This window comes from Mus caroli, unplaced genomic scaffold (genome assembly GCF_978045245.1).
Source record: "Mus caroli unplaced genomic scaffold, Mus_caroli_1 scaffold_13, whole genome shotgun sequence".
NCBI lineage: Eukaryota > Metazoa > Chordata > Mammalia > Rodentia > Muridae > Mus > Mus caroli.
This window is the reverse complement of record NW_028227268.1, coordinates 69180053-69207443: the sequence shown is the minus strand read 5'-3', so window position 1 is coordinate 69207443 and position 27391 is coordinate 69180053. Positions and strand designations below refer to the sequence as shown.

General features: G+C 44.8%; 1 protein-coding gene across 3 annotated transcripts; it reads right to left on the bottom strand.

Moving 5' to 3' along the window:
* Positions 1 to 27164, bottom strand: LOC110304779 (organic cation/carnitine transporter 2). Of its 3 annotated transcripts, XM_021176373.3 has the most exons (10): positions 26575 to 27164; positions 19091 to 19194; positions 11573 to 11727; positions 10500 to 10671; positions 9227 to 9353; positions 7115 to 7215; positions 4812 to 5026; positions 3017 to 3199; positions 1696 to 1831; positions 1 to 1355 (listed from the first exon to the last, which is right to left on the bottom strand). In XM_021176373.3, the coding sequence occupies exons 1-10, from the start codon at positions 26965 to 26967 to the stop codon at positions 1268 to 1270; spliced, it is 1674 nt and encodes a 557-aa protein (XP_021032032.2). In that variant the 5' UTR covers positions 26968 to 27164; the 3' UTR covers positions 1 to 1267. The 3 variants fall into 3 exon arrangements, with proteins under 3 accessions (XP_021032032.2, XP_085686142.1, XP_085686143.1); XM_085830016.1 differs by lacking the exons at positions 19091 to 19194; positions 26575 to 27164 and having other exon boundaries at positions 11554 to 11730; XM_085830017.1 differs by lacking the exons at positions 19091 to 19194; positions 26575 to 27164 and having other exon boundaries at positions 11560 to 11679.
* Between the last annotated feature and the right edge of the window lie 227 nt (positions 27165 to 27391).

Genomic DNA, 27391 nt, shown 5'->3' with positions numbered 1-27391 from the left:
TTATTTTAAAAAAAATCATTGTTTATTAAAACCATTTCATTGCCCAAGGCACTTCAGTAGCCTTCACAAAATACAGGTTTTTATGTTTGTTTTGTATTGTAAGTGGGTGAAGCATGTGCTTTCGGAGCACCATGGCAACATAATCAGAAGAGAAGACAATCACACTGAACACAAAACACCCACCGATGTGACATGACTGCAGCCAGCTACTCTGAGAGACTGTGAACACAATTTACATTTCTTTCTTGTAATTTTCCTCATGATTACACATCGTAAAAGGAAGAAGCATAGTGTTATTAGTTTTGGCACTCAGAGCAGCTCTAGTGGCTAAGATTGGGAAGGCCTTGTATGGTGGTAACTGCACACCAGCCAGGGTGACCCTGGGCTGGGGAACACAGGCAGTTCCCAAGCTTCTGCTAAGGGACAAATAGCTTGAGACACAAACAGCAGATGACAAACAAACAAACTCCACATGACAGTGCTGGGAGAGGGAAGGGACACTCTGTTATCCATACATTTCCTTCAAGACACAGATAAGTGGCTGGCAGCCAGAATTCTGATTTACACAGCAGTGGAAGAAAGCCTTGGCCTCAACAGTAGATTTCTCACAGGGCCCGGACAAGTCCAGGACCCTGACCACACACACAGTACCTGGCTGTGGGACTGAGCAGTCACAGTCCACACATTGTCTGCTTTATGGACCAGCCTCCATCTTAGTCTCCTTTGGGCTCCCTCGGTCTTGTGTTATGTCACGAGTTAAGAGCGTTGCAGTTAAAACTTTTTAACTGAGAAAGGATGAGAAATCAAACTATCCATGGAATCACTTATTTTCTGAAAAGAAATTTTTGTTTCCTTCTGGTGCATCCTAGATAAGCACACTGCCCCCGAGCCACACTTATTCCTTTCCTGTAGATACTGCAGTTAGGGAAAGGAGAGGGAAACAGACCTGCTGTTCTATGTGCACCCTTATCAGGTCTTACAAAATAACAAAGCATGTCTAGCAGATGTTTCTCATAGTCTTCCAAGTCCTGCTTGTTCAAGAGACTCAATTCATTTCTTTGGAAGGCCCACATCCACCACTGTGATGGGACTGCAAGCTGTCTGGTTAGCCTTGGTGGCCCTAGAGGAAGGTGACTCTCCAGGACAGATGCCCCAATCCATGAGCATGTAGACACAAGGTTAACAGAACAGAAAAGCCCTCAGTCATTGAGAGCATTTCTGACAACATGAAGGTTTCCAATCAGTTTTTTGCCTTCTGGACGGGGTGTTAGAAGGCTGTGCTCTTTAGGACTGTTGGGCTTTCTTCACCATCTTTTTGCATTCTTGTCTGGCTTTGGATTTGCCACTGTTTTATTCTATTAAAACAAGAAAAACAAATGTTAGGAACAAACTTTAAACAGATACCTACCAGTATCAAAACAGGTAAACCAGATCAGGAGAGAAACAAAACAAAACACAAGGCAAATTTTGATGTTTTTCTTGGTCCCTGTAGTTCAGAGCTGCTGCTTTCATTGGCATTCACAAGGACATTTGCTCACACAGGATCAGGCCATTGCTGTAGATAGCACCATGGTCAAGGTAGTCAAGGTATTTGTGAGACAGGGTATTCAGGGAGCACTACTTTAAGGAGCAGACCCATAAGAACTGGCCAGGCCCAGACCCAATGAATCCACAATTAGGAGGAAGGTCTCTTACCCTTTGACCCTTAGCATCTGGTCAATGGTATCTGGGAGAGGGACACCAAAGCTCTCAGGGAAGAACAAGGTGAGGATAGCTGTCAGGATGGTCAGACTTCCCATGAGGATATAAGGCAGGAAGCGATCATAGGCACCTGTGGTCAAGCAGAGGACCCAGGTTACAGTGAGACTAGGTCTTAGTTGGGCCCTTTATTCTCTCTGGACTCTATATAGCGCTTACTGTCCTGTGGGTTCCAGTGCTTCCCAAAGCCTGGGCTGCCAGAGTGAAGTCTGGCATCTACAGATTCAGAACCCAGACCTGGAACACATGTGCCCAGAGGTCCAGCCGTGTTTACATTGGACAAGGGAGAGGTAGAAGGGAACAGAGACAGGACAGCTGCAGGGTTTCCAAGCAGCACATGGTGCTTGTCCAGGACAGGAACAACTTTCCACCTCTGCAGATGTGTCACAGTCTGATTTACACTCAGGTTAGACTGGGTACCGCCCAATTAGCACCATGTAGCATGCTTGCAAAGTAATTGCTACTCTCTGGACACTGGCAAGTCCTCTCCTGAGCTAGAGATATGCAGAGGAGAAGCAGCTGCCAGGAGGGAGTACTTCTCTGAACCATAGAAACTGGTGTCCTGATACATAAAATGTCAAAAGGCAGATCTTTCCAGGGCATAAAACATCTTGTCAAGTGTGCCATGCAGACCTCTATATGCCACCTAGTCAGCAGGCTGAGGCAAGAGGAGCAAAAGTTCAAGCCCAGCTCATACAACTTAGTGAGCTACTGTTCTGAAAAGTAAACTGAGGGCCAGGGAGATGGCTCAGCTGGTTAAAATACTTGCTGCTAAGCTTGGAGACTGGAGCTCCACCCCCAGGATCCACATGGTAGAACTGACTCCCTAAATTGTTCTCTGACCTCCACAGATAAGCTGAAGGAATGAAGTGTTTATGTTACGGCAACTGTCTGTCTATCAGACCTCTTGCATGGAAGGGATTCTCTTCATGTTCCTAACTCTAAGGAAAATTTCTCCAGGAAAGTACACTGCCTCCCTAAAGCATTTCTTCAGATGAAGAAATTGTACTCTGCGATGGGGGGTCTGGGGAGTCTGAAATAGAAACTCCCAGACTTCCTCGTTCCCATCTAGCTGTGCTGTGAGTTACCTGACATTTGCAAATGAGTGCCTTCTCTACACTACACTTGGAAAGGAACCTTCTCCAGTCAGGGATCCAGTAACTGTAGCATCCTGCTAACTACAGGTGCTTGTTCTCCAGCTCACAGTAAGGCTACTTAGAGCTTCTGTCCCATCACTCCAGTGCACCATGGTACTCACCAAGGTAAACAAAGTAGGGAGACAGGATGCTGCCAAGGCGGGATGCTGTGGAGCTGACCCCCACACCCATGTTTCTGACCACAGTGGGGTACAGCTCAGCTGTGTACACATAGACCATCGAGTAGGCAGAGGTGATTCCAAACTTCCCCACCATCACCAGGGTAGTGGACAAGTAATGTAAGTCTGGAGAGACAAAGAAAGTTAGCAAAGGCAAGAGAGTCAGTGCAAGGGTTCCCTGAGGACTTCTCTTCCCCTTTCTCCTTGGTTTGGGGTGGAGCAGTTGGTCAGTTTCTGTAACTTTCCATCAGAAGTAAAAACATGGCTAAGACTTCTTAAAGGAGATTAGTAGATGAGACAGGGCACTTCATGTATGTAAGGGTGCATGTTTCTCAACCCTGAGGCCGGGATGGTAAGCGCCCTGTCAGCCCAGCCCACCTGCCTTTCCAGAAGTCATCCTGTGTCATGGATGAGCTGCTTCACCTGGTCCTCATCCTGAGGACACCATGGGGTTAACTAAGGACTTGTATGTGAATGGGGGAGTTCAGTTCTAACTCAGGCCATGCTTGCAGGCTACTCAAGAAGTTCAGAGATCTGGGCTTTTGAGGTGGCTCAGTGGGCAACAGAGCTTTCAGCCAAGCCTGGAAACATGTCTCCCTTTTCCAAATAAATAAGTGTAATAAAATCACTGGGGGGTGGGGGGGCGAAACCCAACAACTATAAACCATCTGACCTTGAGGCTGACCCTCCAATTGACTGCACTGCCTAATGAGTGTAACTAAATGACCCACACAGCACTCTGAGCTCAGGTGAGAGCTAATCCAGCCACTCCTAGGTTCCTTTTGCTACATAATGGGCGGTTCCTATAAAAGGTCCCAGTATCACAGGCCCCAAAGTAACCACCAGAGCTCCCAAAGCCACAGAAGCATGAATGATTCTGGCAAGTTATAGACAAATAAAGCTTATCTTCTGTTATATAAGCTGTCAGAAGGGTTCTTCCTGTCCACCAGTGCAATGCTAAGGCAGTTTTATGAGCAAAGGCCTGTCCATAGCCTCTGAGACCTTTCTTTCCTTTTGTTACCCTGACACACACTGGGTTCCATACATGTCAGACTCTGCTTTTATTTCTTCTTTTTTTTTTTTTAAAATTAAGTCTCATGTAACCTAGGTTGGCCCCAGACTCCCTGATGGCCATGGATGACTCTGAACTTCTGATTCTCCTGCATCTCCTTCTTATGCTGGGATTACAGGTGTGACCCACTATGCCTTGCTCTATTCTATCAAATCTTCTGAAATGTTCTGACACTCTCATGGTGTCCTGTTACCTCATGTAAATTTTACTGAATGCCTCTTGCCATGACTGCTCTTTAGATGAGCTGAATTTCCATTATTTGTGTTCACAGATGGTAAGAACATCTGTGAAGTACCAGCATCTAATTTGTCTTCTCCACTAGAAACAGGCTCCATGCAGACCCACTCCAGCTATTTCTTGAATAAGTAAGACAGGACTAGAGGGATGACTCTCTTTCTCTTTATTCTAGAGAGAAATATATATATGAATATATTAACTTGGGTCTAGGCTTAATTAATCAATAGCCCGAAGCTTTCTTGCCATTGAACAAAGCCCAGGTCATGAAGAACACTCTGGTTTTGTGATACCATCTCTTGATTTTTTAAGTGAGCATTGGGTACATATAGCATACATGTAATGATCTTGATTGTATACACTTCATTAATAGCCTGGTTCAAGAAAGGGAAATACCGAAGATTTAGAGCTGTAAACAAATGTGTTCCATACCTGAAGGCACCAGCTGCATGAAGAGAAGGACACTGCCACCCAGGAAAAGGGCAGCCGAGATAGAATATCGCCGGGGCAAGTACTGCAACAACAGCCAGGCCAGCACATAGGCTGGGACTTCAACAGCCGCCAGTAGGAAGCAGTTCATATAGATGTTCCCATGCAAGTTAGGAGTGTCAAGAGATAGTCCAAAATAGCCCACTGATATGGTCAGCCTGCAACAGGGTACAGAAGAGAGCTGGAGAAGCAACATCCATCTCTCCAGACCCACACACCTTCACAAACTTTCATCCTGAGAAGTTCGGAGCTGCTCTTGATTCAGGGAATGGGAGCGCAGTAGTAGACTCCACCCTGGGCCTTACTGCATAGTACAGAAGTTAAGTTTCCCAGTGCATCTTCAGAACATTTCATAAAGAAAGTGTCTCACTAAAAGCTTATATAATTCACACTGATTTAATCACTAAGGGAAAAGACCCAACATGCAATTCAATATTAAAATCCTACTCTGAAGTATTTGTAAAAACCCAGTTCCCTGCTGTATGTGCTCTGCAAACAGCAGCTTTAAGAAGAATTAGAGAATATTTAATGGACTAGGTAAGGTATGAGAGAAATGGAGGATTACAGGAAAATATAGCACAAACATTTGGAGAAGGACCCTTAGTAGACTATTTGTGACCAGTCAAGAAGGGGCTGACAGGAACCCTAGTGTTCTAGAAGGGGGAACTCTCAATGTTGCAGGAGGCCTCACTGTTTTTTCGACCAACCCCATGCCTGGCTCTGATACTAGTAGGGGTTCTCCATTGATGACTGATACTATATGGCAAACCAGACTCTTTTTAAGTCATGTACAGGTTGAGACATGTTCTAGTGAAGGAAGAGAGTAGGCTCATAAGCACCAGGGAACTCCAGAACACTAGGAACGTGTGGGAGATTCAGAGTAAGTGGTATTTCTCAGGCTAGAAATCTGGGGTAATCTCCAAGTGGCTCCTGTTCCTGAGGGGGATCCATGTGTGCTGCATTGCTCTTGAGGCATCCTGGACGATTTGACGCAGGCCGATCCTTGCCCCAAACCACAAAGCAAACTACCTTCTTTCTGCAAAGCTGGCGGAGTCCACCAGGAAGGACTCTGAGGGGAAGTCTACCCTCCCACCTTTTTTTTTGTTTTTTTTTTTTGTGAAAGATTTATTTTATGTAGCAGTTTTCAGACACACCAGAAGAGGGCATCAGATCCCATTACAGATGGTTGTGAGCCATCATGTGGTTACTGGGAATTGAACTCAGGACCTCTAGAAGAGTGATCAGTGCTCTTTGCTACTGAATCATCTCTCCAGCCCTGCCCTCTCACCATCTTATCACCACTCATCCAGTAGACTCGAGGGTCTCCAATGTCCCAGGGGTCTGGCAGAAGCAATGCAGGTATCCTTGTCCCCCCTCCCCCCTTGAAATAATGATAGATTCCTTTCTGATAATTGCAATGCCTTCTCAGAAGACACCTGGAGAGGACACCCAGGCCATAGCATTGACTTCAGTACAATCTATGAACATCCCAGAAGGACCATTATCCCACTTTGTTTCCAGTCTCTGGAACCTAAAGGATAAAGTATCTTCATTGAGGCCCTTCTTTAAACCCCCAACTGTCCCAGTCAGAGAGTGTGTGTCATCAACAGAAAACATTTTAAAAAGGAACAGTCAGAGCTGGGCAGTGGTGGCGCATGCCTTTAATCCCAACACTTGGGAGGCAGAGGCAAGAGGATTTCTGAGTTCGAGGCCAGGCTGGACTACAGAGTGAGGTCCAGGACAGCCAGAGCTATACGGAGAAACCCTGTCTCGAAGAAAAAAACAAAACAACACAACACAACAACAAAACAACAAAAAAAAGAACAATCAGGTATGGAACAGGGTAGGGGTGGGGCTGTTTAGGGTGTGTGGAAATGAAGGACAATGAGGACCCAATGTAGGGGCGTTCCCTCTGTCTCCACGAGCACAGTAGAATTGCTGTCAGTTTCTTCCTGGCTATTTACCACAGATAATCTACTGAGGGAAGGGACAAGGAACAGGACAACTAAGGAAGGCCCTGTGGGATTCCCTTGTGGGATCCCTAGATCTCAAACAGCCTCCATGATCATTTTCTCCTTTTCTGGGTTTCCACTACATTAAAAACTGTTATGTCTCTGTGGCTGCCATCCATCACAAGGGAGAATCCTTGTATCTGCGATGACAGAGGTTTCAGCTTTGGTCTGAAGCGTGTCTGTAGACAAGAGTCAGGAGAGTGGGTACAGTTCAGGCAGATCTCACTTACGTACCACAGGATTATGGACATGATGGTGATGACCCTGATATTCCGTGTTCGGATCAGATCATAAATGTGGTGCAACTGAGGCTTTGTAGAATTTAAGTCTTGTAACTGTAGGAAGAAAATAGTTAGTGGTCTAGGAAGGAGAACAAGTTGAAGACCTGCCTCAGACAGGCGCACACCTAGCATCCATCATTTTCTCTATCTACTTCTCAAGAGTTAGGAAGCATTCTAAGGTTCCCTGAAAAGACAGAAGTACAGTGACTCAAGGGGATGTCCAAGGCCCCTGCAGGCTTAGTCAAGGACAAACTAGAGTAAGTGAGAAAGAGGTTTTAAAAAGAAAGGAGCACAGCAAAGGCAGAGGCCAAAGCTGGCAGATGCCTCACTGCATCAACCTGCCTATCCTCACTGGACAGGCACTTCCCAAGGAGGCCTTGAGGTTGCTTAAGTAAGGCTGACTCCCAACTCTCTTGGCCAGAGAGAAAAAAGTGGCTGTGAATTTACTGAGCTGATGTGTAAGTGGAGTGAATGTTGTGAATCCTCATGCTGTGTTGTTATTGGTCTATTTCCAAGAGACAAAAAAAAAAAAAAAATTCAAATTGAAAAACAGGAAAACTGACCCACCCTTCACCCAGATTAACTTCCTATGAGATTCAACAAAGCCAAGGCCATCACTAAATCACAAGCCTAAACACAGTGCTGCTGCTTTCTTAGCTAACCCAGCTTGGGAACTTGTTTCTACCAGCTCAGCAGTTCACCAAAAGGTCACCTTGGGACTCCAAGAATCCTGTGAAACAACTACATTTCCTTACTGAGGCCAATGAGGCTTATGGGTTCACTCAGACTAACCCCTTACTTAAATGCCACCAAAGCCACCTGACTTAAAATGCCTTCAGTCCTGCCTTCTGTGCTTAAGAGCCCCTCTGGAGAATGCTAAGTGACAGCTATTGCTGGGCTAGCACTTCAGGGAGATGCTGGCAGGGTTCTTAGTCCTCAAAACTTTTTGTCTGCTTGTAACAACTGCTTCATCTCTTACCAGCTGCAAGTCCTCATCATGACTAGAGTATTTCAAACAGCCTGCTGCTCACACTGCAGCATGGCTGGAGGCAGTGTTCCTTCAACCAGTCCCTTTACTTCTCACATAAGAGACAAACCCAGAGCCATGTCTGCCAGCACTTGCAGTGTCAACTTCATGAGTTTGGGAAAGGGATCAGGAAGCAAGAACCAGGACCACACTAAGCCATGGCCTCAGCTTTCATGAGAATGGGGAAGAGAAGTGGCAATCAGCAAGAATCAGGCTCCAGGAGGATGGGCAACAACTAATTCAGAGAGTGAACAGAGACAGAGCACTGCTGATTGTAAATCTACCAGTGTTCTGATTATCTTCAGATGACAATCTCTGAGGCATAAGAAACTCCAAAATTCTGGAGTTGATGAAAACCTCTTTCTTATGAAGGGTGTTGACTATTAAAAACATAATTAAGCCAGGAATGGTGGCTATCATTTTAATCTGAATACTTGGGAGGCAGAGACAGTCAGGTTTCTGTGAGTTTGAGGCCAACCTAGCCTCCACAGAAGATTTATAGACCAAACAGGATTACATAGTGAGACGCTATCTAAAAAGGGGTGAGGGAACAGGTGGTTGCAGCACATACCTTTAATCCCTGCACTAGGGAGGCAGAGGCACTCTGGGTTTGAGGCTACCTGGGCCAGGTGTAAGTGTGTAGGCTATGGGTTGACCTGGGATGTTACCGCCAATCACTTTTTTAGCTTCTCTTTGAGACAGAGTCTCTCACTGACTGATCGTCTGTCTGACCAATAAACCTCAGGAATCCTTCTGTCTCAGCTTCCTCAGTATTGGGATAACAGGCACATTCAGCCATGCCTGGCTTTTCAGTCTGTTGTTGAGGATCTGAACTCAGGCCCTGATGCTTGGGTGGCAAGCACTTTACAGACTGAATCATCTCTCTATTCCTCCAACTTCTGCATTTTAACACCCTTTGCCTTAGGGGTGGCCATGGCTTAGGGAAGGCAAGGGCTAAGTTCCTGTGAGCTGTGTTGTATGCTGCTGACCTAAGATGGTGAGTGTGAGCCTCCCCAGCAGCTTCTACATGGCATTTACCTCACTTGGATCAAAGATAGTGGAAGGTGCAACAATCCCATTGATTTTGGCAGCTTTGCGGATGATCACCTCTGCCTCTTTAATTCGGCCTTGAGAGATGAGCCATCGGGGGGACTCAGGGATAAACCTGGAAGACAATGCAATCTAGTAAGACTTCCTGTTCACTTGCTCTCCAGAGGCTGGACTTGGCTCAGCTACATATGGTAAATGAGGCTTCAGACAGAGAGGCAGGTGTGTGTCTTTATTTCTGGTGTTCATAAGCCAGAAATAAAGATAGCCCAGTAACTACCTGAGGTATGAGCTCTGCTGAACACTGACTGAAGTGGGCAAAACCTGAAGCATCCTCCTGTACATCCCAAGGGGATCTCCACTCTGGCTGGCACCTGCATGTCTGCAATGGCAGTGCCCCCTTCTGGCCTTTAAGGAGACAGGTACTAGATGGGCTCCTGATGCCTGGCTTCTGCTGAGAGTCAGGCCCACCCAGATCCTGCTATCTTCTACTCTGTCCCTGTGAGGCACGGGACCTTCTGCAGGGATCACTTGACATCCATCTCTTCCTCACTCCACCTCTGATTTACTCAATAGACTTGTCAGTCTTTCTACAAAACAGCATTGTTACCAAGGCTGGAGACCGGTGGCTATTTTCCTTATCCTTGTGACCAGGCAGCCCTCTCTCCTCTCTCATAATCAGGATACATTGTTTCTTCTGTTCCCATTCTTGTCTAGGATGCTCTCCACCGTGCAAGGGATGAGGATCTGACCCTAGTCTAGTCTATTCTAAGCAGTGATTCCTGCCAGGATTCTTCTTGGCTTGGAATAGCTTTTGCTTTACCTGCCCAATCTCCTCCTGTTGGCAGCACAGCTGGAGCCTGCCTTCCTCTGCAAGGCCACTCAAGGAAGCTCAATTTGGAACTCTCCCTCTCTTTACTTCCCAACCCCCCTGGTCTGGGGCCTCAGCATCAAGCAGCTACAGTCCAGGTCTTGCTGGGATCAGAGAACTTCCCAGAGGTTTGGCTGGTCTCTATGCTTGCAGCAAATTCTTAGCTTAACCTAGAACAGGGCAGAGGAGATGCCTACTTATGTGTTAGGATTCTGTGCTTTTTTGGCTTTTCTGAGTATGAAAAGAGTTTATAAATTGACTTATAAATAATTTGTACCCCCTTTTTCTGTGATCTAGAATTGGAATTTGAGAGCTACTGCTGCCCTCTACTGGATATGACACAGAAGCCACCCGACAGGGTAGGCAGCCCAAGGGCCAGGGCCACACACTCACCACCAGAGAGCCCCACATAGCACCCCTGGCACAGTGAGCGCCAGTAGCAGCATCCTCCAGTCTCTGATGAAGTATGCAAACAGTGGCAGCACCATGAAGCCAAACGCATAAAATATGCAAACTCCTAAGGTGGCGAATATAATTCGAATTGACTTGGAGAGCATTTCTGTTCCTGTTCAAAACAAGGAAGAGTCAAGTTAATTATTAATGAGGGTTATTTCCTTATGAATCTTCTGTGATATCATTTTTAACATAGAGACAAGGAGGGAGCCAGAAGTAGCTCTGTGTTGAGAGTCTCTGTGAAGGCTACATCTGAACTAAGTCTGCTCTGATTTGCTCCTAGGGTTTTTCTCTGAGGTCTATAGGTAACAGTTCTCTTATGAACACATCATCACCACCCTCAGACACATGCTAAAGAGCATTAGGCCCCTGTAAGTCCTTACACAAGGAAGAATTAATCAAAGGCAAAGTCACTACTAAAGCCACACATGCTAACTATGATCCTTTGTGGAAAAATGTTCTAGTAACTGCGAAAAGAAAACAATCACCCTCCCCATTATACAGCCGAAGGCACCCAGTGTCTGACTGGTTAGAGCAAGGCTCTTCTAAACAGAGAGACGGGAAGCTTTCCAGTGGGGACAAGGTAGCTTGTCTAAGTCATAGCTTTGAAGGGTAGACTGACCAAAACCTGAACTGGACTGCTCAACTCACTCTCCTTGGCAGACACTGATAGCCACCAGTGCTCTGCAGCACCTCTTTCCTGGGGAGCCTGCCCATCGTGACCCATCTCCCCTTGGTGTGCCTCCTTCTTTCTTGTTACCTAAGCCCTTTCTATGCAAGCCTTTAAAAAGAGAATTCTAGTTAATGACTGAAGTACTAATAAGGCCAAGAGGCTACAAGTCAGAGGCCAGAAGAACTGGACATCAGAAGTCAGAACCATTGTTATGCTCAATTGCTTATCTGGTAAACTAGGTTTATTTACTAGGGAATTCTAGCCACAAGGGACATCACAACTTGTCTCCAGTCAAGTGAAACACAGGATCAAGTACTCAACTCCAACCTGATGTCCATACCCAGGACAAATGCTGCCACGTAGTTGGAGATCTGACCCATGCCAACAAGGACAAAAAGCACTGTAAACATCTCGAAGTTCACAGAGAAGACCTGCAGGAAGCTGAAGCCAGTCTGCATGCCCATGGTCAAAAACAGCACATTCTTGCGACCAAACCTGGAGAGGAAAGGAGGGTCACAGAGAAGCAGCTGGGAGAGGCAGCAGCCACCGGCTCCCCTGAGGGGCTGTCTCCCAACACAAGGACTGCCACCAGGGTAGTCCCACCCTCTCAGTCTCCATGCAGACATTGAATTCCATACTTTCCAGGATGAATGTGTAGTCTGGACACTCATGCTGCCTCAAAGGCAGTGCCACAATGATGCTAATGATTGCAGGAAATGGAAAGACATTTGTTATGTGTAAATCCACATATTCATAATAATTTTTTTTAAATCAGGTAAAACATAATCATGGTAAATGAAGACTGGTCATTTATCCTGACTTCCCTCTGTCAAAGATATGTATAGCTAGAAAGAGGTGTAGAGGAAGAATTTTTTATACAAGTGCTGAAAATAGTGAGCAAAAAGAGAAAAAATTCTGTGTCATCATTGCACAGCACCGTATGAACCGACACAGTCTCTGTATGAGGGATTGCCAACCACATGATGCCGTCCTATGATCTTGTCAGAGAGACTGACCCTGACCTGAGCCTATGAATGCAGCTGCCTTTCTGCACTAAATGCCAAGAATAAGGGAAGAGGCTTAGGGGATATAAGATCACCTAGACCTGCAGTGGGAAATTCTACAATTCTTAGGGTTCTTTAATACATAAACCTCAAGGCAAAGAAAAGGGTAAAGGGGAAAAAAATCAGAATACATTAGACTAAAATTTATTAAGTTAAATAAAATTATTAAAAATATCAAATTAAATTAATGAAATAAAATAATTTCATTATTTTATGTACATGTATGTGTACCTAGTGGCTGGTGTAAATACATTCCTGCTCCTGAGACTAGAGTTACAGATAGTTATAAGCTGACGTGTGTATGCTAGGAATCAAATCCCAGCCAGTGCTCATGAATGCTAAGCCATCTCTACAGTCCCAGGATACTAATGTTTGTAAATGGACAAGAAAACTTGTATTTAAAGAGGGGTCAGTTGTCGTGGCAAATTCCTTCAATCCTAGCACTTGAGAGACAAAGGTAGGAGGATCTCTATGTGTTCCAAGCCAAACAGGACTACATAGTAGAAATACATCTTTAATAAATATATGAATGAAAAACTATCTTCCTGCCCCCACAAACATAGTAATTATACAAATAAAGGAGTTTGGACAATAAAATCAAAAGACAATCTCTGGAATGCCATAATCTTGATTTTTGAAAGTCTGAAAGATCTGAAATTTCAAAGCATCAAAATGCTGAAAGCATAATTTTGGAAAAATTAATTTTATATGTATAGGTATTTTTGCCTATAGGTATGTCTGTGTATCATGTACATGCCTGGTACCATCAGAGGCTAGAAGAGAGCATCAGATCCCCTGGAACTGGAGTTAGAGATGGGAATCTGTAACTGGGAATCAAACCCAGGTTCTCTGTAAGAACAGCAGGCTTTCTTTCCAGCTCCCAATTTAACTCTTGATGATAAAACAAAGCCAGAACAGTATCAACAAAAAAGCCTACTAAATAAAAAAAAACAAAACAAACCTCCATCAGTCACCCAAGAATACAGAGAAATTTTTACCTTTCACAAGTACAGATGTACAAAAAGTACATCTCTTCATGAAGAAGTTCCAACATTAAAATTGGAAATATTACAAATATGAAATATATAGCATAATGAATTATAAAAAACAATACTTGTATGTGAAAATAACCAGAGGAAATTGGTATAGTTCAGAGGCAGAGTGCATGCTGAGAGCACACACAAAGTCCTGGATTAAATTTCCATCATAAATGAAATGGAAACAAAACAACTGCAAAAAGAAGACCCAGGGTTGGCGAGATGGCTCAGCGGGTAAGAGCACTGACTGCTCTTTCAAAGGTCTAGAGTTTAAGTCCCAGCAACCACATGGTGGCTCACAACCACCCGTAATGAAATCTGATGCCCTCTTCTGGTGTGTCTGAAGACAGCTACAGTGTACTTATATATAATAATTAAATCTTTGGGTTGGAGCAAGCAGGGACTGAGTGAGCAGAGTTGACTGAAGCGAGCAGAAGGTCCTAAAATACAATTCCCAACAACCACATGAACGCTCACAATCGTCTGTACAGCTACAGTGTACTCATATGCATAATATAAATAAATAAGTCTTTAACAAAAAGAAGGCCCAGCACACAAAAAATGTGTATTATGGGATAGATTATGAGCCACTGCACACAGGCAGCAGAGGAAGGCTGGCATCATTACCTACAGTGCAGACTGCTGCCTTTGTTAAAGCAGCATGTTCCTTTTCTTTTGGTCATAGTTCTTTCTGGAGAATACATTCACATGCACTGTCTCCATGGTGGACCTTCTCCTAAGTCGATGCAGACTCACACACTAGTCTCTTTGGGACACACACTCTGATACACCTGAAATGACACTTTCTCAAGTTTCTAGCAATGTTTTGACTAACGTGTTGCAGTGTTCCTGAGTACCACAAAGGATGCATCATCATTCTCTTCCCAGGACATAGCTTTCTTTCTTTACATACAGAACTTTCTACTTTCTTTACATCCTTCTTTACAATGAGAATCTCAGTTTGGAGGCTTACTTTGGTGTGTGTGTGTGTGTGCATGTACATGCAGGTGCATGTGTGTGTATGTGTTCTCCTGTGCACATGTGTGTATATGCATGTGGAATCCAGCAGTCAATCTCAGTGTTTTTATTCAGAAGCTGTCCACATCATTTTAAGACAGGTTTCTCACTGGCATCTAGAACTCACCCATTAGGCTAGGATGGCTGGCCAATAAGCTCCAGAGAGCTCCTGTTCCTGCCCTTCAGTCACTGGGATTACAAAGGCATGCCATGCCACCCTGCTATTACATGGGTGCTGGGGACTGAGCGTGGAACTTCAGGGTTGTGGGACAGCCCTTCACTGTGTGTGGAAATACCTGAAGTTCAGAATTCAGAACTTTGAGTTTCTGTTTGTGATTTGGGGCAGTTAGTTTTAGGCTTTAGGGTTTGTTGCTTTGAACTATCCCTCTACTGATTATGATTGGCACTGGCATGGAAGTGGTTACTCATGGGCGCTAACTTGGATGGGCAAACACTGGATGTGCTTCTGAGGCAACAAAGTTCTCCTGCCAGCCTTGCAGTTGTTGTCAGGCCACCTCCATTTTGGTCGAACTGTGAAGGTAACAGAATTGAAAGTCATTTGGTAGGAGGCTGGGAGTAGGAGGTGGGTGCATGTGAACTAGAGGAGGGCATGTGGTAGTCGGAGGACAACTTGCTAGATAGAGATGGTTCTCTCCTTCTACCATGTGAGTCCCTATTGCAGAACTCAGGGGTGAGCTTGCTTGGTGGCAAGTGTCTTTACTCAGAGCAGTCTCTCCCACCCACGGACCTGGTCTGGTCACTTTTAAAGCTGTGAACAAAATGGCAAACATACACACTTACAAAACCAGGAAATACCAGTCTATTTATTCTGTGTTGAGCCTCTTATAATCCAGAAAGCTAGTTTAGGAATGTCACATAAAAGGCATGAAAATGTAAAATTATTTTAATTTCATTTGAATTTAGACAAGAATATGCCAGGAAGAAAGCTTTACATTTGTCCCATATAAAAAGTTACTGCTGATACTCTAGACAACAAACTGAAGGCAAAAATCTATTGCCCCAACAGTTCTCTGGTTTGTTTTTTAATCTGGTACTCAACAGCAGTGAGCTGTCCACCTCATAAGCCCTAGTACTTCTTTGGGTGTGCAGACAGGCATGATGGGAATGCTGGAAGCTGCAAATAAGGACTACAGTCTGAACACAGCACTTTCAGTGTTTCGTTTACAAATTTCAGGTGCAAAGGCTAACACATACACTCAGAGAGGTTGTCAGGGGAGGATTTCATTTATCCCAGACTGGCCTCTAAGTCACTATGTAATAGAACATGACCATAAACTCTTAATCCTCCTGCCTCCATCTTCTAAGTGATGGGATTACAGGTGTGCACCACCACACGTGGTTTATGTGGGGTGTAGATCAAACATAGGGTTTCATGCATAATAGTCAAATACTTCGCCACCTGAGCTACATCCCTTGCTCCCTGCCTCAACAATTTCAGAAAAGGTCTTTACACACATTCAATCACCCTTCTGCAGGGAAGGTGATCCTTAGTATGTCATGGGTTTTGTTTCCATTGTTTCTTTGAGAGTAAACACTATAGTGTGGAAATTAAACACTTTACTCTGGGGATCACAGTGTTCTTTGCATGGTAAACAGGTTCTTAAGCTGGCTCATAAAGATCTGTTTAACCTAGGACACAACTGGCACGGTTTCTACACCCAACTCGGGGAACCTCCCTTCTTGCTTTTGACATTTCTCAATTCCTTTGAGATTCAGTGCACATTCTACCCTTGAACTCCTTACTCCTACCTGGAGGACATCTTAGCCTGGTTTGCCCTTCCCCTAGTATTGCACATACTAGAAGGTCTTGTGGAGTATCCATACATCCAACAATACCCTGAATCTCTCCAATTAGAGGTCTTATAATCACCCCAAATTCAGTAACATCCAATAGCATTCAATATTTTCTCTGCAAATGTGATCCTTAGTTATTAAAGGGTATAATATCTTACTTTAATACGAAGATTTGACTAGTCAGCAAGTTCTCCAGACTTCATTATCTCACCTCTCCATCTCTAGCAGCCTTGGTCCTATGCTCAGCCCCTATCATCCTTTGCATGAGCCACTGAAAAGCTCCTAATTGGTCCCTTTAATGTCCCCCCTCACTTCCACACCAAAGTGTTTACTCTCAAAGAAACAATGGAAAAAAATCCCTGCAGAAGGGTGTTGGATGTGTTAAAAGACCTTTTCTGAAAAAAATTTTTTTTTTTTTTTTTTGGTTTTTTGAGACAGGGTTTCTCTGTGTAGCCCTGGCTGTCCTGGCACTCACTTTGTAGACCAGGCTGGCCTCGAACTCAGAAATCCGCCTGCCTCTGCCTCCCGAGTGCTGGGATTAAAGGCTTTTCTAAAAATTTTGAGGCAGGGAGCAAGGGATGTAGCTTAGGTGGTGAAGTATTTGACTATCATAAAGGTGGTGGTGACACATGCTTTTAATTGCAGCACTGGGTAGGAGGCAGAGACAGTGGATCTGTGAGTTTGAGGCCAGTGTGGTCTATAGAGCGAGTTCCAGGGCAGCCAAGGCTATACAGAGAAACCCATCTTGAAAAACAAAACAAGCTGGCCGGTGGTGTCGCATGCCTTTAATCCCAGCACTTGGAAGGCAGAGGCAGGCGGATTTCTGAGTTCCAGGCCAGCCTGGTCTACAGAGTGAGTTCCAGGACAGCCAGGGCTACACAGAGAAACCCTGTCTTGAAAAAACCAAAACCAAAACCAAAAATCTAATGAGATATGCAGTTATGAAAGTTTTCATTATCTGAGAGTAATGGTACAGCCTTGTAATTCTAGCATCAGGAAAGTAAGGCAGAAGGACTGCTATAAGTTTAATGTCAACCTGGTCTAAATAAATAAATAAATAAATAAATAAATAAGAATTAGAAGTCCCAGAAAGATAGCCTGATGATCTAGTAGGATCTTTGGAACTAATGTAAAAGGTATCTCCTAACCTGCAAATATATTCTGTTGCTTGTACACTTCTTCCTCATACACACACACACACACATACACACACACAAAATTAAGAAAACAAAAAAAAAATTTGAGTACTGATGTGAGAATGACCATATATGTAAATATGCACTCATAGAACCCGAGAGTATGAGACAGAGTCAGCAGCTTTGCTTCCCGGACAAGATGGCATCTGTCTCAGCCTGGATGTCTCTATGAGCCTGCTAGCTGGCCAGGAGGATGCTGCAGCACCCTCTACTGCAGTGGTTCTCAACCTTCCTAATGCTGGGACCCTTTAATACAGTCCCTCATATTATGGTGACCCCTGTAGTGGTTTAAATAGGTTTGGCCCCCATAGACTCATGTGTTTGAATGCTTGACCAAGGGAATGACACAGTTAGGAGGTGTGTCCTTGTTAGAATAGGTGTGTCTTTTTGGAGGGAATGTGTCACTGTGGGGTGGGCTTTGAGGGCTACGAGTGCTCAGTCTCCCCACCCAGTGAGGAAGAGAGTCTCTCCTGGTTGCCTTCAGATCAAAAGGTAGAACTCTCGGCTCTTTCTCTAGTACCATGTCGCCTGCATGCTGCCATGCTTCCTGCTATGATAATGGACTGAATCTCGGAAACTCTTAAGACAGCCAATTAAATGTTTTCCTTTATAAAAGTTGCCTTGGTCATAGTGTCTCTTCATAGCAATGGAAACCCTAACTAAGACTAACACCAACAATAAAACTTTGTTGCTACATCATAACTGTAATATTGCTACTGTGAAGAATCGTAATTACCCCTCTGGCAGGGGTTGTGAACCACAAGTTGAGAACCTGGGTCTAGGAGTATACTATCAGTGCCACCATGGCCAAGTGCTCTCTGCTGACTTCAGCTGTCTGTGATAGATCCCAAAGCTCCAACAAAAGGGACTTAGCATAATGGACCTTCTGAGAACTTCACAGTTCTTGATGAAATAACAATAAAGACAATAAACCGTCATAGACAATCTCTATTTTTATTGTTGCCTTTGGTTGCTCAGGCAGATTCTCCCTAAGTAGTTCAAGATGGCCTGAACTCTCAATTCTCTGGTCTCAGCCATCTGAGTAGTGGGATTGAGCACTCACTAGTGCCCACTACTTGAATTTCAAGGTTTTTTTCTCTAAGCCATTAATGAGCCTTAGATAAAAGCTTTAACATTGCACAATACTATGTTTGTAACAAATAACATTCACTCTTTTGGTCATACAGTAAGTGCCATACCCTCAGCCATTTAGCTAAGGGACACCAGAGTACATCATTACAGTTATGATGGAGCACCACTGACTAGTGAGATTTCTATCTTCTCTTACCTTGTTCTGAGCCAGAACCCTATCTTCAGATTACAGAGGTAGCCACCATGGTATTGCTTAATGTTCTACAATACAGTGCATATATACATGTATAGTATCAACTTCTCCCTTTCTCAGGGATAGGAGAGTGCTTTAATCTCCTAGGGAAGATTAGTCCCTAAGAGACTGTATTAATCTCCAGACTAGTGCAGAAGTGAACCGTGGCAAAGTAACTGGTCATTGAATTGTAGGTACACATGACTTGACTGACTCAGGTTTCTCTGTTCAGTAAGGATTATGAAATGATGTGAGAGGTCATTGGCCCATTTTACTTAATATGGAAAAATCTATGCTAGACATAGCTACTGCTGCTTCTGAAATGCATGGTCCTGGGGTAAGAGAACATGATCATTTGAAGTCAAGTCCAGGTATATACTCTTTGATAAATGCTGGACACCTTACCTGTCTGAGAGCTGTCCTGAAATGAAGGAGCCCATCAGCACACCCACGAAAAACAAGGAGGTGGTGAGTGGGGCTTTCCAGTCATCCTTACACACCAGGTCCCACTGTAGGAGGAGCAAAGGGATGCATCACTTATTCCTTTTCTGAAATTTCAGGCTTCTTGGAAAATGAATTAGCATACCCTACATCCCCGAATGTTCTGACTATAGGAGCTCACTGATCTAGCAATGACTCACCTGGGCAGCAATGCAGAGAAAACAGGTGGCCTCTCCTTCTCCATCTTGTCTTTCATAGAGTAGGCTCCCATGACTTGATTCAACTCAAGGAGAGGAGAGGGCAAGCAGTAACACTCTACCAAGCCAGACACTGATCTCTGGTCAGCAATGGCTTTTGGGCTTGCTAGTAGGTGGATAAATGTTCCACACATGGCTGCTAATACCATGACTGGAATGGTTGGGGTCATAAAGTTGAAGGAACCAATAATGATAGGCAGCTTCTGTGTCATAGACAAAATTATGGCTACTGTCATTCTTTTCTTTCTTTCTTTCTTTCTTTTTTTTTTTTTTTTTTAAGATTTATTTATTTAGCCAGGCAGTGGTGGCACACGCCTTTAATTCCAGCACTTGGGAGGCAGAGGCAGGCGGATTTCTGAGTTCAAGGCCAGCCTGGTCTACAAAGTGAGTTCTAGGACAGCCAGGGCTATACAGAGAAACCCTGTCTCAAAAAACCAAAAAAAAAAAAAAAAATTATTTATTGAATGTATATGAGGTACCCCATTGCTCTCTTCAGACACTCCAGAAGAGGGCCTCAGATCCCATTACAGATGGTTATGGGCCACTATGTGGTTGTTGGGAATTGAACTCAGGACCTCTGGAAGAGCAGTCGGTGCTCTTAACCACTGAGCCATCTCTCCAGCCCGGCTACTGTCATTCTTAAATATGAAAAAAATGTATTGCTTTTGCTACAACAAAGATTACATGAAGGATAAGTTGCTGTAAGGTGTTCATCAACATGTCCTATATGATGGTTGAAGACTGATACATCCAAGGTAGACGAGAAACCTACTCAGAGGGCTGGGTTGTATCTGAATTGGTAGAGTGCTTGCTTAGCATTCATGAAGCCCTGGCTTCAATCCCCAGCACTGCACAAACTAGGTATGGTGGTTCATGTGTGTAATTGGGAAGAAGGATCAGAATGTCAGTATTTAAGGTCAGCCTTTAACTACAAGTTAATACCAACGTTAACCTGAGCTACATCAGACCATGTCTTTAAAAAGGAAGTAGGAGGTGGTAGAGGAGTAAGAAAAGGGAAATGTACACAAGATTCTAATGCCAAGTTCTAAAGTTGTGACCTAAGTAAGTCTCCCAAATATACTTTCAAGGCTGGATACCATGTGAAAACAGATCAAATTGTTCTATAGGCATGGTAGCATCTTTCTGGCTTTCACATCACCTGCTTGATTTATCCTGTCCTTAGTCTAGGTAAGAGGATAACTTGATGGAGTAATATGCTGTCACCTACCACTGTCAGTCCCTGACAACTCTAAGTGCCTGGCTGTGACGGTTTGCATATGCTTGGCTTAGGGAGTGTCACTATTAAAAGGTGTGGCCTTGTTGGAGTAGGTGTGTCCTGTGGTTGTGGGCTTTAAGACCCTCATCCTAGCTGCCTAGAAGCCAGTATTCTAGCAGCCTTCAGATGAAGATGTAGAACTCAGCTTTTCCTGCATCATGCCTGCCTGGACGCCACCATGTTCTTTAGAATCCTTGATGATAATGAACTGAACCTCTGAATCTGTAAGCCAGCCCCAATTAAATGTTGTCCTTTATAAGACTTGCATTGGTCATGGTGTCTGTTCACAGCAGTAAAACCCTAAATAAGACACTGGCTTACATTAATATTTGTCTCTTAGTGGCCACATGGAGCCTTTGAGAAGAGTGAGAAAGATAAGAGGGCTGAAAAGTATAGGATGGATAACTTTCATATCTACTATAGTAGGCATTTGGACTTGGCCTGAATTTCTTTAGAGGGTAGGATGATAGTCAAAGCACACCAGCTAGATGGGCTTACCCTTGAACCTAGTATTCCTGTACTCCTCTGGCTATGCAGTTATAATTAAAGCACTGGAAGATCAGATCAGCAGTGCTTCTACTTGGTGGGTGGATAGGCAGTACTGGGCCATGAGTCAAGCTTCATGGCTAGAGAGCTGTAAGAGAGGAACCAAACTTTGAGAATCTAGAACAGCTATGACCAGGGGTCTACACTTCTTTCTAGTTAGAAATGTGCCTCTCTAGTAGTAGTAGGCTCAAGGTATATTAATATAGTTGTCAAGGATTTTCAAACTGTCCATTGAGATAGACTCTTTATCTCATTTATGTCTCAAGAAAACTGTTAAGCTCCAACCCTTTCCCCTGCAGAAGATTCATACACTCTTTGTTCTCCACATGCATTCGGTACTTCAAACACATGATGTAAAACACTCATATACATAAAAATGAATCTTTTTTAAAAAGCTATTGAGGTGCTTTTTAAAGGAATAAAAATATCATATCTCTTATTTATTATTTAATGAATATGTATTCTATCTGTATGCATGTGAATATATGAATGTGTGACTACATACATGGAGACTAGAGGAGCATGTTGCGTGTCCTGATATATTCCATTAAGACAGGGTCTTTCACTGAATAATGTAGCATGCCTGGCTTTCCTCTCTCCCTCTCTTCCCCCTTTCTCCCACCATCTTTTAAGACTGGGAGTCTGTGTAGCACTGGTTATCCTAGAACTCACTCGGTATACCAGGATGGCCTTGAACTCAGAGACCTACCTGTCTCTGCCTCTTGAGTGTTAGGATTAAAGGTGTGCTCCACCATTGTCTGGCTGCACGGTGTGTGTGTGTGTGTGTGTAAAAGGCATATATGTGTTTAGGTAAGTGGATGCCACATGTGTATGCTTGCCTCTGCAGATGGAAGAAGGTATTAGATCCTCTGGAGCTCTATTAACAGTTGGTTGTGAATCATCCATGGGTACTAGAAACTGAACTCAGGTGAGCACAAAGTGCTCTTTTACCACTTAGAAATCTCTTCAGCCCTATCCTCCTTTCTTCTTTTAATATGGGAGCTGGGATCCAATGTCAGATCTTTATCTGTGCAGCAAGCACTTACTCACTTAAACATCTCTCCAGCTCAAAGAAGTACATCTTTTGGCTTTATATGTAATGAGAATTGCTTTTCAACTGTGTGAAGGGAGTAGGGCAGAAGAGGGGGCGGTATAGTCTCCAGGGACTAAATGTTCTTATATCAGTGAACTAGCTGGAAAAGTGATAGGATTTGTGCCCAACATGCAAAAGTCTTCCATGCAATGTACCTACTGTATGTGCATCGGTGACCAAGCATACGAGCAGGTATCAGTTAGTAATGAAGGCATTCATTTCTAAAATATTTTGTTTTGCTTTCCACTACAATTAATGATGAATCCTAGCTGTGAGAGTTTGTAGTCCCATCACTTAGGAGCTAGAGGCAGGAAGATCACTTGTCATCAGCCAAGGCAGTGCAGCAAGACTCAAGATCCAGAATAAAGTTGAAAAAAAAAAAAAAAAACAAAACAAACCAATAGTGGATTCTTACCTCAGAACTCTCAGAAAAAAAATAATATTTGCTATAAAAGCCTGTATTGTGCCCACAGTGCCCTGAGCAGAGGAATGACCTGGGAATCATAGGATGTATGATTTCTCTTTTGTTTATCAGTTAGTTCTTAAGCCTTCTAGAAAGGTTCATAATTTATTCCCTCACCATTTCAATAAGAAAGTTCTGATAAAAGATCTCCCTTATCAATGGATCAATGGATAAAAGGGCCACCATCCTTCAACATTATCATTTCCTATAGGTTTAGGCACCAGGCCTAGCTGCCCAAAGCCCAGATGAACCCCACACTTCAATCTTTAGAATAAATTCTTTTCTTTGTTCTATGACTCCTGACTTTGTATCACTATCAGAACTCTGACCCAGGGTGATGGGTCTGAGCAAGAGAGGGACTCAGTCTGATTGCTTCCTGCCAGCTGTGTCTACTACAGCTGTGCATGCACAAGGGACCAGGTTTGTTTGGCTACTTTGGTTTGCCATGAAGCTGCAAAGGCAAAAAATGAGTGTCTGTGATTCTCCAGAGGTGGGGGTGGGAGGGGTGGAGGTGGGATGGAGAGGGGAATGCAGATGGGGTGAGGGTGGATGGCTAGCACAGTCAGGTCCTGGCTCCAGGTGTCTCTGGCCTCTATATTTCAGACTCATGACAGCCCAATCACCTAGGGTGCTAGGAATTTTCATCCAGGTGGGTTGTGAATAACAGTGGGAAGGAATTCCCATTTTCCAAGATGATCTAGGCAAGAGACAAGACTGATGAAAAACCTAGTCTAGCTGGGTGTGGTGGCTCACGCCTTTAAACCCAGCACTTGGGAGGCAGAGGCAGGCGGATTTCTGAGTTCAAGGCCAGCCTGGTCTACAAAGTGAGTTCCAGGACAGCCAGGGCTATACAGAGAAACCCTGTCTCAAAAAACAAAGAACAAAACAAAAAACAAACAAAAAAGAAAAACCTAGTCTAGAACAACAGAGAGTGATTTGGAGAACTGCCAATGCCTAGGTAAGAGATTTATGGAAAGCAGAGACACAGTGTTAGGACAATGCAGAGCCACATCAGACCACAGCTGAAGGAGTCCTACGTCATAGGCACCAGAAAGCTATAACGAAAACTTGACTGAGTTTCCATGAAACCACAGAGCAGGTGACCCAGAAACCTAAGAAATCATCCAGGTTCTCAGAGGAAGGAGTAGTCCTGGATTCAGAAGATGATGCGGTGGGACTGAGGGTTCTAGGTGTGTGCCTGGGATGAGCAAGGAGCAAGAAGAGGGACTAGCCTACAAGCATATAGCTCACCAAACTTTCCTGAAACAGGGACACACAAGCTCTTTGACCTTCTAAGAAGGGTCTCTTCCTTTTGTCCAATCCCACTGCCTGGTTTTGGACACACAAACAGCCAAGCTACAGTCAGTGGGTGGAGAATCACATTTCCCTTAAACATTCCAGCCAATCTGGTGGCTCAAGTTTCTCTTTTGTTTATCAGTTAGTTCTTAAGCCTTCTAGAAAGGTTCATAATTTATTCCCTCACCATTTCAATAAGAAAGTTCTGATAAAAGATCTCCCTTATCCAGCATCTGGTCAAGATGCCGGGAGACACAGAAACCTAATCTATTGCAAGCATGTAGTTCACTTTCTGTATGTAATTTATCTTGAAAGGGAAAAAAGTCAGCCTTCTATCAAAAGAAGAAAAGAAAGAAAGACAAGAGGAATCAATTAACAGTGTACTTAAAAGACCTCTATCCTTGATTTGGGGCAGAGGGCAAGTTTAGAGACATTTATTTAGAAGGCAGGGAGCTGACTAGCTGCAGTTGTCAGCAGACCAGGTCTTGGTTGAAAGACAACAGATCTTGGAAAAAGTCATCAGAGTGTTAATGCAGCAGCTTTCAACAATGTCTGTTCATCTGAGTGGAAAAGCCTTGAACTTCAAGACAGGCATTCCAGTATTTCCAAAGAAAAGAGCCAAGTAAAGTATTAAACTTGCCTCTCCAAAGACTGCTGACCTGTAAGTAGGTGAAAGGGCATATAACTCTTACGAAACTGCTAAGACAGCTCAATAGCATCCAGATCCATTGAAAAAAAAAAAAACACTGACATTAGTTATGCAGTAGGTCAAAAAGAATCTGGACTTTTGCTGATCAGCCAGCCTCTGGGGAGCTGCTTTCAGCCTCAGCAGCGAGCAAGATGACAGTGAAGTAAGGGCAAATGACTAGAGAAAGCCCAGCACTCTCAAGGTCAGGGTAAAAATTAAAGACATGACAGGAAGCTGCTTCAGATTTCAACTGCCCCTTCTTTGGGCAGCCAAAGCAGATTTCAGGAATTGATGTGTCAACCCCAACAGCCTCTGCCATCACTTGCTTCCAAGAACTTATGAGTCTGGAGCTTAGGATGTAGAACAATTGAAAATCCCTTCTCTGTGGACTCATGGGTCAAAAGCACTTTACTATCTCAGTAAATACATTTTTTGTTGTTTTGTTTTTCAAAATAGAGAACTTCCCTATGTAGCCCTGGCTGTCCTAGAACTCAACTCTGTAGCCCTGGCTGGCCTCCAACTCCTAGAGATCTTCCTGCCTCTGCCTCCTGAGTGCTCAGACTAAAGGAGTGTGCTCCATCACTGACCAGCATCAGTCCCTTTTTTGGTTAGGTAGTGATACCTGATCCTGGCACGATGTCACTTAAGCTAAAAATCCCCAGTGGAGCTCAGATTTCATTCTTACTACGTATGTAGTAGGTAAGCACAGGTTTGAACACATCTAACCACAAACACCCAAAGGAAACAGACAGTGACTCTTGTGGGGATCTCTCTGACTCTACTCTTGAAGGATGATATATATCTGAGGGCCCCTGTAAGGAGGGAAGCTCAGTCTATACCTCCAAGAGTCTTAGATGCCAAACAGGTACTCCTAGCTTCACCCTACTGCTCCTGAAACCATTTCTTGCTGTTGGATCTAGACCTAAGGGCTAACTAAATTCACCAAGAAACTATCTCCAACTGGTCAATCCCAATCCCTGATGCTCAATGAACCAGTTGCTCAATGGGATCACAGAAGATTCTTTTCATATTCTGCATATTCAATACTGCTGAGCCTCCAGGAAACTACAGTTGATGCTCAAGTCCCCAAACATATCCACATGCACCATTAAATGGCCTGCCACACCCCCAGCAGAGTGACTGAGAAATGTCAAAGTCACCCAAGAATAAAGTGCAAGGGGATGTGGAATTAGTTTTCCATCACTCTTCAGAGAAGGTTACATGCCTTACCTAACCTCTCCAGTGATCTTGTCCCAGAATACTGTGGAAAAGACTCCATACCAACAAGTCACCCTGGATAGATCTGCAGACACATGGGTCCTTAAGAAGTAACAATCCATCGAGGGCAAATGGAAAACAGTTTCTCCTGGGGCATGGCAAGACTTCATTTTGGGGTGAGGATAGGTGAGGGAAGGAAGAATAACTCCAGAAAGGGTAGAGAGTTTGGAACACACGTTTCTTTAACTTTAAAAAGTTCTGCAAAGAGTCTTTCCTTTCTGAACAGAGGCTAAAACGGTGGCCTCTTCTCTGGAGCAAGTCTGGATCTGGCCCCTCTGAATCACATCACTACCTCGAGAAAGTCCCACCACTCAGGGTGTCAGGGCATCTCCTAGGGGCAGAACCTTCTGGACTCTATCTTCAATGGGACCCTATGGACTGATGGTCTGCCTGACACTTGTACTCTGAGGGGCGTACTATGGCTAGAAGTCATCTCATAAAATGTTCCTGGGCCACCTGACTGGAGGATACTCATCAGCCTGTGCGTTGGACGAAGGGCTACAACCGTCGCCGCGATGTCACCAGACCCTGACAGGGGGGCTGTCACCTACCTCTGTCACGATGGTGGACAGGAAGACGTCCTTGTCGTACTCCCAGCCATCCAGGCAGTTCTCCTGCTCCAGCTGCTCCAGGTCCACGTCCCGTCCCGGTTCCAGCCCCAGCTCAGAGAAGTTGGCGATGGTGGCCAGTCGGTAGCGGCGGCATTTCTGAGGCACCTGTCGTCCGTCCTTCGTCTCCAACGGGATACTGTGGTTGCGCCACGCGCTGCTCAGGTTCACGGTGTGAGGCACAAGGCAACGGTGCTCCGGGGTCCCCGCCAGGAACACGATGGACATACCATTGAAGCCATTGGGGATGATGCTGGCGCTGAGCAGGAAGAAGATGAGGCGCTGGAAGGGCCCCCACTCGCCCAGGAAGGCGGTCACCTCGTCGTAGTCCCGCATGCCGTCCTCAGCCTCCCACAGCGCCCGTCCGGGAATAAGGGGACACCGTGGCGTGGGAGACGGGGCGCTGAGAGCCTCTGCGTGCAAGGCTCGTGAGTTCCCACCGACGCCTCCGACTCGGCCACCGCCAACTTTACATAGGGCCTGAGGGCGGGGCGGGCTCTGGGCATGGGCCTGGGCCGCAAGGCCCGCCCCGCCGTCCCGGCTCCGAGGCGCCGCGCGGCGCGGCACGGCGGGGGCGGGGCAGGGGCCTGAGTGACGCACAGTGGGCGCCGGCCATCGGCCGCGCGTGCGCCTGAGGCGGAGCCGAGCCAGGACTCAGAACTAGCTGGGAGGTACAGAAGGCGGGGCCGAACCCGGCTTCAGAACTGTCAGCGAGGGAGGGGTGTGGCTTCATTCGACCACGCCCCCATGGTCTCTACGG